Source organism: Rhinolophus ferrumequinum, chromosome 4 (genome assembly GCF_004115265.2).
Source record: "Rhinolophus ferrumequinum isolate MPI-CBG mRhiFer1 chromosome 4, mRhiFer1_v1.p, whole genome shotgun sequence".
Taxonomy (NCBI): Eukaryota; Metazoa; Chordata; class Mammalia; order Chiroptera; family Rhinolophidae; genus Rhinolophus; species Rhinolophus ferrumequinum.
The window spans coordinates 4,685,046-4,700,690 of record NC_046287.1 but is presented as its reverse complement, the minus strand read 5'-3'; the positions used below and the strand labels follow the sequence as shown (position 1 = coordinate 4,700,690).

General features: G+C 42.6%; 1 protein-coding gene across 1 annotated transcript; it reads left to right on the top strand.

Moving 5' to 3' along the window:
• Positions 1-11,517: 11,517 nt before the first annotated feature.
• Positions 11,518-14,632, top strand: LOC117021124 (sperm-associated antigen 11-like). The gene is given in 4 exon segments (XM_033103909.1): positions 11,518-11,530; positions 12,864-12,905; positions 14,446-14,502; positions 14,505-14,632. Coding segments are annotated over 4 exon segments (240 nt in total).
• Positions 14,633-15,645: the final 1,013 nt, after the last annotated feature.

Below are 15,645 nucleotides of genomic sequence, written 5' to 3'. Positions count from 1 at the left end.
GCCTGCAGCAGCGCTGAGCAATGAACTTCAAGGGGGTGGTGGGGGCTCCCCGGGCCTCCATCGCTCTGTCCTTGCAACATAAGGATCAACTAGCACCAAGCAGGAAAAGAGATTGAATTGTTCTCATGCATGTGTGTGCATGTGGAGGGTGGGTGGTAGTTAGCAGGGATGTGTCCTGGAGCGGCAGGAGGGAGAAGGTTAAAAGAACCATGGCTGGTGTTACAGGATCTGGTGTTGGCAAAATCACTGAGAACAGGGAAGGGCAACGTGACAAACAGACAACTTGACCTTGAAGACTCTCAAAATGATCCATTGACTGTGATCCACGTGTTGGAGATTGTGGACCCCATGATTTCTGCATCCCTTTTATGCTCTGCCTATGTCTCCATGAAAAAAGCTACTGGGAAACGTGAACGTCAGTAGAGAATAAGGTCTAAGAGGACAGGGACCAACTAACTGCATGTTCACTACGCAAAGTCCAACACCTACAACAGGGCTTGACACGTTGTAGGTTCTCAATAAGGATTCTTGAATGAATGGTCAGGTAAACTGGTTTTGTTTCATGAAAAAGGTGGCTCAATGGACAAAATTTTACAATGAACTTGTCTTTATCGTAACATGAGATTCCTAACGTTAGAGCTTTGTGTCTTATGAGTTTCTGTGGCAATCCATTTGACTACAATATTATCATGAGGGATAATAATGCTTGTACACTGCTCACTCTGTGCAGTCTCTACTCAATGCTTGGGTGTCAAGTTTCACTTATGCACAATGAATAAATTCTAGAGACCACCTCACAATATAGTGCCTGTAGTTAACAATGAGGTATTTTGCATTTAAAAATTTGTTAAAAGTATAGATCTTATGTTCAGTGTCCTTATCATAAGAAAAACCAAATCTAAAGGATGCAAGGAAATTTTTGGAGATGATGGATGTTTATTACCTTGATTGTGGTGATGGTATCATGGGGGTATGCATATGTCCAAACTCCTCAAACTGTATACATTCAATAGGTGCAGGGTTTTGTATATTTAAAAAAAAATTGTCTGTTAGAAAATGAAGTGATAGAAAATAATTTTAATCGATTGAGCAATTGATTCATTGATCTAGCCAAACAGTTGTAATACATACTGGTGAAAGAAATTAGAAGAGGAGGAGGGTAACATCCCTTCCCATTTGATTTGTCTGAAGGTCAAATCCCAGATCTGGGGCAGAGCCTCTGGTGATAATCAGAGTACCTTGGCATGGCGTCCATCAGAAATCTTCCCCAGCTTCCGCTGTCATGGTGTTCAGCTAATTGTTTTTTAAACACTTACCCCTTGTTCTTTTCCATCAGTTGTCATCATAGTAGACCATTTAAGAGAAAAATGAATGTTTAATAATTTTAGTACTTGAACTGCAGAGTGAGATAAGAATTGTACATTACTCAAGTAACTTGGCACATGTTTAAGGTAACAAGTGCCTCCTTCATAATGAGGGGGGAAATAAATCTTTTCAACTCTTTAAAATTCTCCCCTCTGCTTCCCATGTTCACCTGGTCTACCCTAGATATCCCTTTTCCCTTACAGGGAGGGCTCAGCCCACGCACGTCCTCAGAGGACCACTACCTAACCCGCACGTGTTTGACGGGCCATATCCTTTCTCAGTTTGCCTCAGAGAGTCCTTATTCATCCCCGCACACAACGTTCTAGATTATTTCAAGTGACATATTTATATTGTAACACAGCCATCACCATTTCTCCTCCTAATTGCCTCTGATTGACAGTTCATTTTCCAGGGAGAAGGAAGGTGACATAAGCCCAAATCAAGGCTCTGACTTTTATCCCATCAGAATGGTTGCAAAAGAAATCTGTTTCCTATCCATTGCCATCCTCCTCATATCCCTTTGGGGTAAAATGACCACTGTTTGATTCTTAAGGTAGCCTCAAGAGGCTAATGTTGAATATTTCTTTATACAGAACCTGCACCAGATTTCAAAGTTGTCAACTGCAGGAAAAGCAAAGGCCAGTGTCAAGAATATTGTAATTATATGGAAACGCAACTAGGCTACTGCGCTAAAAAGAAAAATGCCTGCTGTTTACATCAAGACCTGAGGTTGCTGTCATAGAAGTGGAGGCTTTGTCCACCTGCCATTGTTCAGCTGTCTACCTGGGCCACGTCGCCAACCCAGATGCAGTATTCTGGAGAAGGGGCTGAGCAGAGAGGAGCTGAGGCATTGGCGTCAGTGCCAGGAAGTCTAAACATTTTATTGTAGCAGAAGAAAAGACAAAAATGGGCTACCCGTAATCTATACACACAATCTTAGAGAAAGTGACCTGGCTCGCGACTTACAAAATCATCAAAATCACACAATTTTTGCTGATAGTTGTGGATGTAATAAACTTTCATAAGAAAGCATTCAAGTATTTCATTCTTTTGTTTTAAAAAATATTTTTGAGTACCCACTTTTGTTCTAGGCACTGAAAATGTAATGAATTGGAAACATGGATGTGTGAAGAGAGAAACACTGAATAAATAAAAACAATAAAATGCTACCCATTCTATAATGTGGGTAATGCGTGGAGAAGACCAATATAAGAGAATGAAGAGAGGATTCTTGGGGAAATTTGAGCAGGATTTTGGAGGATGATTAGGAGTTTGTTAAGTGAAAGAGAGAGGCAGCGAATTTGAGGCAAAGGGTACAGTTTGTAGAAAGGCAGGGTGACATGAAAGAATGGTTTGCTAAGTAAATGCAAAAGAGAGGGACTAATTACGAGTATCAAATGAGGCTGGTGTAGGAATATTGTGTGAAATTGTCAAATAAAAATATTATGCTAAAGACTTTGCACTACTAAACAAGAGGAGACTGACATCACCATATTTTCCATTCTAGAATGTTCATCCCAACAAAAGAATTGGGGATGGGCTGGAAATGTGTGAGGTTAGAGGCAGGAAAGAGATGGCCAAGTAAGAGGTGATGGAATGGATGGAGCCCCAGGATTCCCACTCGGTGACTAAGTGGAGATCATAGTCATGAAGAGGGAACACCTGGGGTGGGGACCTAAAGAGACTGAATTTACAGGTTTGGTGACAGAAAAGAAGGTGACATGCAGGGTGTCATGCGGGGTCTCTGGTCCTGCGCCCCGCATAAGAACGCAGGATACGGTGAGGCCAAAAAGGAACACCCACGGAGCCATAGATGGGGGTTCATATCACTGTATTCTCGCTGGCGGCTTGGTTGGAGACACAGGAAGAAGGAGCCACATGATCCTCAATCCACCGTCCGCTTCTCTGCCAACCAACCCACCAACCAACCCCCTTGCTAACTGCAATCCGCGCTTGCCAGCTCAGCCACGGCAGTTGTATCAGTGGCTAATGGCTAACCAGTAACAGCTGATGGCCAACTTGTCACAGCTGACGGCCATCTACCACCTGAGCCAGAACCTTTCCACATGAGGCTGAGAGCCTGGAAACTGCTCTCTGGGACTCTGTCCCCACAGAAGGACATGGAGTGGAAAGGAACTGTGTTAACTAAGACCGCACACACAGGACGAGGGGAGCAGGTAGACCAGGGAGAACTGGACACACTGGATTTGAAGGCCTGAGGCGTTCGCTGTGCCCAGTGGGAACTGGAATGGACTGAGGTGGATTCCAGGATAGAGGAGGAGACAAGAAATAAGAGTTAAAGGCATTCACTTGTGGGTTGAAACTGAAATCTTGAAAAAGTCTTATAATCTGTCACCCAGGGACAGGTTTCTGGGGAGCAAAGAAGAATGCTTATGTCTAAGTGAGGCCCAGAAAACGAGGAGTCACTGAAGGAGATAACGAAGGACCTAAATGATGAGGAAGGAGAAAGTTGGGTGGGTGGAAGACAGTCCAAGAGAGAAAGCGGTGCCTGAAACAACACGAAGAGACAGTGGAAAGAAGTGAAGGATGCCATCTGTCTCCACATTTCCTCAGCTACATCTAGTTCAGAGATTGGGCACCAGTCACCCGGGTGCCACAATGAGTTCCAGTAGCAACACAGCCTTGATATTAAGCCGTAGGACCTCAGTGTCTCCTTCTAAATGATGAGAACAAAAATTTACTCAAGGAAGCTTTTTGTGTGCTTTTTGATATAAGACTTAAAATAGTGGTTGTGAGACCAAAGTGGGGGGATGCATGTGTATGTGAGAAGTTTTCAAAGGGAGCATAAAGTTGAGATGACTGAGAAGGAGCTGGAGAAAACTGGAGCCCTCCCTATGAAAAACACATCTAACTACATCACCATTCTCCTTAAATCTCTCCAGTGGTGCCTCTGTTTTCATTCGCTCATCCGTTCACCCATTCATTCATTCAACAGATATGTAGGCAGCACCCACAGTACCCAGGTACTGTTCTAGATACAAGGAATCCACCCTCATCTAGCTCACATTTGAACTGGGGAGGCAGACAATAAGTAGGTATGTAAGTAAAATATTTGCTATATTATAAATTGAAAATGACAAAGGAAAAAAATCAGGAAGGGAAAATAAATGTCACACAGAAGCGTTGCGTTCTGGATGTAGGAGTGAGAGGAGGTCTCACCGAGAAGGTAGATTTTGGGTAAAGTCCTAAAGTTGGTGAGGGGTGACACCTCTGTGTGTATTTGGTGGGTGGTAGGCATTCCAGGGAGAGGAAATGACAAACGCCAGTGTCCAGGAAGGAATGTGCCATTTGTGTGTGAGAAACAGCAGGAGGTGGCCAGTGTGGCTGCAGCCAGGGAACCAAGGGGCAGCGGAAGCAAAGACAATCTAAACTAGACCTAAGCTGCATCGAGAAAGTTTTAAGTTTAGCAGCAGAAAGAACTTGCGGGGCATTAAGACTGTAAAACATTAAAGCGCATGACCCAGAGAGACTTTGGAACCGATGTTGGGATTTGTAACAAACAGGTAAAACCTGGTTTTTTCTACCATTCTGTGATCATTGTTGCAGTTCTGCTTAGACATCGGTGGTGAGCGTAATGGGTTCTCCAGGTCAACCTGAGAAAGCAACTCTGTGAGGCTGTGTTGTTTTTTTCTGCAGAAACCTGCTGAGAGCAGGAGCCTGAGCACGATGAGGCTTTATGGACACCAGCTGTACCCCTGGTGGGACGAGGGCCCCAGCCAGCAGGTTGCTTTAGGTCGTAATGCGCCCGACTGCCTCGCTTTCTGCTCTCCGCGCCCACGGTCCTCACACAGTGTCCTGCTCTCCCACTACACCCCCAGAAGCCTTCTGTGGGCTTTGATCCCATGACTCGTCCTCATCCCCAAGGCTCCCTGTCATCAGGAAGTCTGCCGCCTCCTTGGTGCCCAAGGCTTGCTGGGGCGGGGGCAGGGCTGGCAGGCTCCGTCAATCATGTCCCCATTTGGCATTAATAATGGCCACACCTGCTCCTTTCTTCCTGTCCACGCGTGTGGAAGTCACTGCAGCCCTGCAGGCTTGGCCTACTCAGAGCCGGCTTACCTTTAGCTCGTGAGTCATAGCAAATGACCGTACTGGACCCAAGGACCCCTTAGTAATAAGAACAAACATAAAAATTAATCTGTCCAAATGAAGGGAGACTGAGTTTATTAGCACACTGTCTGTCTCTTTCTTGACAGACTAAAAAAATTCCCGGAGTCAGATGAGTGACATTAGGACAATAGGGGTAGGAACCAATCCTGCCTGTGGGGAAACCACATCTGGCCTTATGGGGCAGCGGGTGCTTCTGTCAGAGGGGTCTGATCGGCCAGGTCAAAGTGCACGGGTGGCTGTTGTGGGGAAGCGTGGAGCCATCGTCATGCTTTCAGGAGAGCAGGGGAGCGTCCACAGAACCTGTTCTCTCTTCCATCTGCCCCCTGGACTCCTTCTCAGAGTTCTCCCCACTCTGCTTCTCCTGTCTCTGAGAGCTCTGAGAACCCTCTTGAAGAGTTCTCATTGCTACCTCCTACCTGTCTGTCCAAGGCACCTGTAATGGGCCAGGAATAATTCCTATTTCACTGTAGGACAAATTAAAGGTAGAATTAAATGATCCAATCTACATCAGGTGGACCCAGCTCACATCAAACCAGAAGACTTAAGTGTGTGCTTTTTTGTCTTCATGACTTTGATGTTTCTAAGAGAACACACATTTGTGTCTCAGAGTATTTCCTGGTGGCACCTCAGAGATAGGCACTAGACGGGAGAGGAGTAACAAGACCCTCCCCAAGCCCTAGAGAAAGGAGTTTCCCCACAGGCGGGCAGTGGTGCTGTGCGTCCCAGGTGACTGTGTGTGGTGTGTGAGCAGAGGTAGTACAGCCCCTACTAGGAATACTGGTACTTGGGTTCACATCCCAGCCCCAGTAATAATGGCATTGATGATTTGTGTAACTCCTGATGAGCACAGTGGACAAAAGTGTCCTTCTAAACCCAAACTCTTCGTGACAATCATGAACTGTATTTGTAAGAATGAGGAACTCATCCTGGGAATCAAGTGGCACGACCACAACTGGCGAAGACAACTTACGCAGAGGTCTGCCCTTGAGACCCGGTACTCAGGTTCCTCAGTAGACAAAGGAAAGGTGGTCGTGGGAGCTTGACATGCTCTCCTGTGATGAATTAGGTTGAGCCTGGAAGAGAAAGAAGACCCGTGAGATACAGGAGACAAGAATTGTGGGACTGGGGGGAAATGATAAATGATTGTCCCAGCCTTCTGCCTGGCTCGGCCGAAGGGCCAGAGAATGAATGATTGTGAGCTGCCCAGGGCATCATAATGTGGATGGAGGATTATAGGAAGTCACTAAAAAGTTGAGTTAGGATGGTGGAAAGAAAGCCCCAAAGCAGTTTCCAAGGCTGGAGGGAAAGGGGGCTGCTCAGGCCGGTTAGTCATTTTTGGTCTTTATTTGAAGCTACAGGAATAAAAATGAAAGACGGACAAGAAAGAATCCATGTGGGCTCTATAAGAGGAAGTCAGTGGGAAGGCTCGTTTCAAAGGGATATTGTGGTAAGAATCCTTAGCCAAAGCATAAGAACAACTGGCCCCGGACAGTCAGCTGGTGGGGACGCACTTTATTATTTCACTTGGTCTGAACCCAAGGGCTGTACTGATGTAATTCAAATGTCTGGGCACCAAGCTCTGATGAACAGAGAAATTGCACTCCTTGTAGACAATCAAGGCACTCCCCTATGGTTTGTAGGGGAATGTGAGATAATTTCACCGGGAGAGTGAAGGCTGACAATTCTGTTGATGGTATTTGTCCAGGAAGGAAAAGCAGGACATGAAACACCGTATATGGTGAAAGAGACATGATGAGGGAAGAGACACTTCAGTAAGAGTGAGGGGCCAGTTGGGACCAGTGGAAATGTAAGTAGGAATATGAAGACGACTCTGAGAGGGGAACAATGACTTTAGCCCCCCACTCTATGCATTTTGCCGGCAGACGTGATGTCAGGAAGAAGAACGGCAAAGCCACAGGGGTTTAATGTTGAAGGACACTCATGTTTTCTGTCCTCAGGCTGAGCAGTGACCTGTGTGACAAAGGCACATGAAGATGGTTTTGGTCGTGGCACATCTAAAGAGACAAACTAGCATCTGGTGTTTTTTACAAAAAAGATAAAAGGCAATGTAGTATAGAAAAAAAGTAAATGTTATAATATTTTCGATAATGGCATTTGGATGAAATATTTTCTGATTCCTTGAATAATTCAGAATGAATTTCTCTTTTATCCATAGGATATAATATGCCATGGGGCCACATGCTTGCAACATAATTTTCTTCTTAAAAGCTCAAAGGTGCCATTCCTTATCTAGCATTTAGTGTAGGGTAAGAAATACAGAAGGCAGGGCTGCTTTTGTTCTTTTATAGGACACTTGTTTTTGTAGGTTTTTTTTCTTTTTGTTTGTACCCAAAACACTTATTAAGGCAGATTTAACTGCAATTTTTATTTTATTGGTTTTATCTGAAAATTACAAAGCTTTATTAACTGGCTTATACTGGTAATTTTCTACTTCAAAAATGATTTAAAAATTTTATTTTACATTATCTTTTAAATGTTTAATTGTAATGTGATAAGAACACTTAACAGGATATCTATCCTTTGAACAAATGTTAAGTGTACAATACAGGACTGTGGACTGTAGTCCAATATTGCACAGCAGATCTCTAGAGATTATTGATTAACAATTCCCCAGTTCCCCCAGTAACCACCATTCAGCATTATTTCTTTGAAAAATTTCTGTTTCCCTCCCAGCAATGCCATAGCCTTTATGCTGACTTTCCTTCTTTGACTTTCATGTGCCACCTTCTCTAATAGTTTTCATGTCTGCCTTTTTCCCTTTCTGAGTCTGAAACGCCAATTTGGATCCTCACATCGTTAATTCAACTTCCAAAGTATCAACTTTTTCTTGCTACCATAAACATTTCTTTACTTTTCCAACTCGTTTTAGCCTAATGCTGCTGTTTTTGTTCCCCTTGTTTTGTCCTTAGAGATACTTGCTTCTAATTAGTAGAGGCCATGTTTTTTAAAATATGTGAGACAGAATCATCTTCTGATTCTCGCGGGGGATCTTTTTCACAGGACCACTCTTTTGCTCAGTCCCCCAATAATATTCCCTTACCTTTATTTTGTAGGGGTTTTTTTCATACACCGTATTGATGTGAGTTGTTCTCTATTGGAAAATGTGGATTCATTCAACAGCTATGATTGAGCCCCTGTTATAGGACAAACACTGTTCTCGGTGCTAAAGGAAAGCGATTGTCCCCGCAGACCTTAGGGGAAAGTGGGCAAGGGCACTCTCCTTTCTTGTGCGGCAGAAGGCTGCTGCAGAGTTTGGGCACGTGGAGGCTCCAGGGCCTTTGTGTCCATCTCTATCAGAAGAAAAAGCATCTTCTTTCAGGAAACTGGAATGGGGTTCTGGTTCACCACCCTGTCCCCAATAGCTGACTATCATTTACCAAATATACCTACTGCAAACATGGTGCTTAGAATTTTACTTACCATATTTACAGTCCCCAGACAATCTCTTGAGGCAACTCTTATTGTTTCTCTTACCCAGATAAGGAAACCAGGATGAAAACCAATGGCCAATTTAATCCTTGGCTCTGTAACGAATGAGAATTCTCTTAACAGGCTCTAAAGTATTAGAAAAAGGACTGAATCAAGCTTGTTAAGAATGGGGCAATGGGGAGGGCTGGTCTTTTAGATAGTCTTTTCTAGTGGTCGTCGGTCACATCCTTAATGAAATATAGAATATTGATATCAACCAACTAATGATGTAGCGTCTTTTGCCAAGGAGTCCCCAGATGATTGGCTATCAGTATTAAGGGTCTGTGAATTAAGGGACAGCCTAAAGTAACCAAGTTATGACAATACAGGATTAACATATATAAAAGAAGGTAGATTTAAGATTGTGACCAAATATGAGGAGAAAAAGAACATTGTACCAGGAATCAAAAGTCCCCACGCTACAAGTTAGAGATGTACAACACCTGTAACCTTATACCTCATTATGCTTCCATTCCTTAACTATTAAAGCTAGAATAATAACTGACCTGCCTAGATTATAGAATTGCTAGAGAAGGGAAAAAACTTGTGAAAGTTAATTTTCAACCAAAAAAAAAACACAAAAGCAAGGTATTATGATTAAAGGATTCTACAAAATAACAAAGACTTTCCTATTTCATCAGCATCGTTTAATTTCTAACTTATTGCCTTATATATCCCACAAGGCCAGAGAAGGAGCTCAGAAATGTCATGGAAATATACAACATTTTTGAATCCATAGTACAACTGCTTTATGATGGCCTTTTTGCAAAGGAATTTTTCTGGCAGCTAAATCACATGTCAATTTCATTATTATTAATTATTGTTAATAAATTTTAGAGAGAGAATCAAAGAATTGCATAACTTTCAGACTCTAAGGGACCTAAAACCACAATACCTTATTCTACAGATGTAGGACTTGAACCCCCAGAGATAAAGATGAAAGCCTATCAAAGTTTATTAAGATTTTAGAGACTATTGCACTGGTGATGATTTTCAATTTCATAAGGTTAGTGAAACATTTTCCTTGTTGTTTGAAAATGTGACTGAAACCCAGTCCTTTTGTCTTCATGAATGTTTAAATAATTGCCTCAGGGAGGCATTTGCCCCCTGAATTGTGTATTGACTGCCACCTATAGACATAAAGGAAGGTGGCAGTGAAAGAGTTTTAGCTTGGATTTCACAAACAAAATCGGAGTGCATTCTTACTTTATTTGGTGGGGGTAGAGAAGTTGGTGCATGCATGTATGTCTACATAGCATTACAACTCATTGCATTAGAAACATCTTCTGTCTGTTCCAAGATCTGGCTTCTAGAACTGCAATTAACCATCCTGTGTCTTCTGATGAGTCAATTTCTCTAAAATGAGGAGGATTTTAACAGCACATATAACGGCTCCTTTCTATACTGATATGATTTCAAAAATCTGCAAGGTTTTCTCTTTTGATGTAGTAAAAGATACATAATACAGATTTTAACCACTTTGAAGGGTACAATTCAGTGGCATTAAGTACATTCACAATATTGGCAACCACCGTCACTGCCCAGGTCCAGAACCTTTTTATCACCCCAAAAGGAAATCCCCATTAAGCAGACACTCCCCACCCCTTGCTTCCTGGCTTTTGGCAACCACTAGTCTCCTCTCTATCCCTTTGGATTTGCCAGTTCTGCACATTCCACAGAAGTGGAATCACGTAATATGTGGCCTTTTGTGTCTGGTTTATTTCGTTTAACAGAATGTTTTCGAGGTCCATTATGTGAGAGCATGTATGAATACTTCATTCCTTTTTATGATTTAAGAATACTTAATCATATGGCTATACCACAATTTGTTTATCCATTCATCAGTTGGTGGACATTTGGGTTATTTCCACTTTTGGGCTGTTGTGAATAGTGCTGCTATGGACACTCGTGTACAAGTTTTTATTCAAATACCTGTTTTTACTATGTATATGCACACACACTATACTCACACACTCATATGAATATATTTGCTAGCTCATATGTTAACTTTGTTTAAGTTATTGAGGAAACACCAAACTTTTCTACAGTGTCGGCACCATTTTACATTCCCACCAGCAATGGATGACGGTTCCAATTCTTCTACATCCTTATTAATACTTGCTGTTTTCCATTTTGTTGTTGTTTTTTTTATGGCCACCCTAGAGCATGTGAAGTGGCCTCTCTTTGTGGTTTTGATTGTATTTCCCTGATGTTGAGTATCTTTTCACGTGCTTGTTGGCCATTTATATTTCTTCTTTGGAAAAATGTCTATTCGGGTCCTTTGCCCATTTTATTTTTTAATTGGGGTTGTTTGTATAATTACTGTTGAATTGTATCAAGGTTTTCTTTTAATAATATAAATATTTTGCTACTGTCAGATGTTTGCGAACCCTTGTTGTCTTTCATCTCTCCTTATTTTGTCTTCTCTATGAGTATAATACACACAGAATAATTATCTTCTGCATTGGAACAAACTGAGCCTTAGTTCCTTTCAACCCTGTAATTATACAAACCTGTGAACCTATGACCAGATTAATGAGATTATTCAGTGACCTTAATTTTCTAGTTTGTCTTCATTTGGAATGGCATGTCTACTTCTCCAGAACTATGGGTGAAATTCCTTCTTAGCAGTTGCGTTCTAAGTCTGTGACTTGGAAATAAATTCATGTGTGGAGGAAAAGATGGGTGATAATTCATGATATTATTCATTTATTTCTTGCTCAAATGAGCTGATTTTACAACATAGCTCATAAAATTTCCAAACTCTACAGAACATAATTACCAAACAATAATTTCACAACTATTTGAGCGAGGGCTTTAATTTAACTCTTTTCTAAATTAGTATAATAGCAAGAATGAATACAAAGTATAAAACTTACTTTTTATTGTCTTATCTACCAAGATGACTTCTTAAAAATGACCCATACATTTGTGTGTGTGTATATATATGTATATGTGTGTATATATGTGTATATATATATATATTCTAGTATTTTTATCAAACAGTAACTCCTGTATCTTATAGCTATGCTTTCTCCATCCACAGAGGAACATTCAGAATTAAAATCATTCATTGAAAACCTTGAACTTAGGATGTGATCTTGGTGTAGAAGCCAGTTTTCTCAAGGAGCAAAGCAAACTGCTTAGGCCTTTTGTACAATGGGAGATTTCAGAGATGTGTTCAGAACAAATGCTCCAGAGGAAAAGAATTTCAAATTTTAATAGATTAGATTTATTATTTATTGTTTGACTCACACATACACACGTATCTTGATATTTTATAATTACTTGATTCATGGTCACTATAGGGTGACCATTTTGTTGCCAAAGAGAGAAAAGCAGCCTTTAGTTGCCAAGTAGCTGCCCGTGAAGTTCTATTTCCATAGGTTTAAAAAAGAGCCAAGATACAGAAATGCCAGTGAATCAGCGTATTATTCTGTTAGGACCCACCGTCTTCACTTAAGACTTTCCCAATCTTAAAATTTCTTAATCTGGAATCTCCAGAATGAACGCCTGGCCCTCACTGCACCCATGCCTTGCTCACCTGCAGAAGTCTGGGGCCACACCTGGCATCTCTATGTCAATATCCATTTTCTAGGTAAGCGTCATGGTCAGACATGCTTGTTGAGGACCGGTTAAGTAAGGTGGGAGGCCACCTACAGAAACATTAGGCACTGTAATATAGAATGAAGAAGCTCTCGATGCACCCACCCTCTTAAAACATTTCCAGGATGTATCAAATGAAAAAAGGTCAAGTCCAAAATAATATATGTACTCTGTTATTATTTATACAAAAAAGGGCTATAGATTCGTATATGCTTATGTATACGTGGAAACCCTCTGGAAGGATTGATAAGAAACCAGTAACAGCCATCACGAAGGCCTCTTCACTGTCCTCTTCTGTGTGGTCCAGACGAACTCTGGTAAGCATCTTCCAGCCAGCGTAGAAGCCACTGCCAGCCCAGACAGATGCACGGGGAGACGCTGGGGGAGGGGTGCAGGCACTCCCTCCATGTGTGTCCGTGGGGGGGCTGGGTATCTGTGTGCTGTCAGTGGGTGCAGGCAGACCCCCTGGAGCTCAGCTCAGGATGGTTTTCATCACCCTTGTGGAGAGTTTTGGAAAAGATAATGTGACTTATCAAGGTCATAACACAGGCAAAGGGGCATCTTTGCTTTGAAACAAACAGGAAGCATTCACTGCAGAGTGAGAAAAGTCTTCAGAAGGAAATGGCAGTCACACGGGTGTCAGAGCTGGAAGGCACTAGGGACCCTCTGTGGCCGCCCCACACCCTCCAGGGACAGGAAACCGTCTCCCTGGCACAGAAGGGAGAAGGCGCAGCTGTGCACCTGATGGTTCCAGTCCTGGCAGTTCTCCACACGGAGAGTAACATCCCTCCAGCTTTCACAGAGAGCCCGTTTGACAGATGAGTCAACTCCGGCGTGGCCGGTTAACTGAATTGTCTGAGGAGAAATAACTAGCTATTGTAAGAAGTAAGACTAGAATCCAGATCTCCAGATGCCTAGGCTTGTGGTTCTACCTTTGGCAGTCGTGGAGCCATCTCTTCACGTCACTGACCTCCGGAAGCCACGACAGAGCTGAAATGATGTAGGGTCGTACTGCTGGCTCCATTTATTGCTAAGATATTGTGCAAGGTTTTTAAATCATGCAAGATCCACCCCTATGGGTGTTGGGTGGCTTTTAATTTTTTTTTTTTCGGTCATGTTAGATGACATTTGCAGACCTGACAGAAGAGCTTTCTTACAACCTTCTCATTCCCAAATGGGAAATGGGTTTTTTTTGTTGTTGTTACTGAGATACAATTCATATATATCATTATATTAGTTCAGATGAACAACATAACGATTTGATGTTTGTATATATCAAATCAACAATCACAACAATTACCACAACCAGTCTGGTGAGCATCCATCACCACATGTAGCTACAATTTTCTTTTCTTGTGACAAATAGAAAATACTTTCCTCACGAGGTGTTTGTGCTTGACCTACATGTCTACAAATCATGGTGAGGAGAGAGGTTTTATTTTATGTTTTTCGCTACAGGATATAAGACTAAAAATTGGGCCACAAGCTGAGAATCAGAACTCTTTCCACTTTCTGTGAGACCAAGACCCACCCCTGCACGATTCCTCTGTTCTCCAAAACGCCCTTTGCTTTCTCCGAATGCATGAACTCACACACCCATCATCAGGATGCTAGAGATCCCTGTTATAACAATGTAATAATGTAGGATGAAATATACTGTCTCCCGGCAACATTGTGACTTGTAGATTCTTGGTCCTGTTTTAAAGCTAAGAAACCGAAGCCCAGTTAAACCAAAACTAGTTCTAAGACACGAAACCTTGTAAGAATGTAGTGAACATGTGAAACTGGGCTGTGGGCTGGGGTCAGCCTTTATTCTCTGTACCATCTGAATTAAAATCTATGCTATTGTGTCAATAGGAGATATGCTACCTGGAATTAGGAATACTATCTGCCTTATGCAACATGGAACCTGCAGACTTTTTTCTGCAGTTCTGGTGAGAAAAAGGCTGAAATCTGCTCCAATCTCTGGAATAGATGCTGCATATCCAATGCTGAGGAAGGAAGGAAATATAAACCAGCGAGGGGTGGCAGAGCTGAGACCTGACGTGTGAGCTTCTGGAAGGCAGCCGGGATCGTCAGGTACCCCAAGAGCACAGAAGAATGTGTGGCTTATAGTAGCTGCTCAATAAACCTTTGTTGAATGACACCAGCACTCAGGTGAAGTTCTGAAGAAAGAATTTTCCTAAGAGCTTGCTTTTTTGCCTTTTTCTGTTTTTTTGTTTGTTTGTTTGTTTGTTTTTTGTCTGGTTTTGTTTTGTTTTGTAAAGAGTCTCAGAATTCTGTAATGCTCTACTTCCTTTCCCTGTTCCAGGAGGCAGCTCTCACCTCCTCACAGGTGGATGGACTTGAAACCAAGGTCCAAACAGTCTCATCTTCAGAGGGATATAAATGCAGCCAATCTACTGGGCTCTTTTCTGCTGAATAACATTTTCTTATCAAACCCAATACCAGCCCCATCCTGGACCACAGCAAGCCCTATTCCCCCACCCAGGCCTCTCCAGTAATAGTCACAGTAGGGCACATGTAAATAGGGTTTCATTGCTTTCAAACATGCAGTCTCAGGTTATCTCCCCTGATTAACACAGCAGTCCATTTTAGGGATGGGGAAAAACGGGTCAGAAGGTTAGCAATTCCTAAGTGGGATTCTCGGCATGCCCCCTCAGTCAAGCACTCATTGTTTGCTGTTTCCTCTAAAGAACATATTTTGGGACAATTAAAGCAAGGTAGGGCTCTTGTTCACAAAGATGCGGTTCATAGCACTATAGTCTCCCTAGCGGCTGGGTTGGAGATACAGGAAGCAGGCTCCACGTGATGTGCAATCCACCATCTGCTTCTCTGCCAACCAACCCACCAACCAACCCCCTTGCTAACTGCAATCCACGCTTGCTAGCTCAGCCACGGCAGTTACATCAGTGGTTAATGGCTCACTGGTAACAGCTGATGGCCAACTAGTCACAGCTGACGGCCGTCTACTACCCGAGCCAGCACCTTCCCACGTGAGTTCGAGAGCCTGGAAACTGCTCTCCTGGCTCTGTCCCCACAGATGCCCTGAGCGTT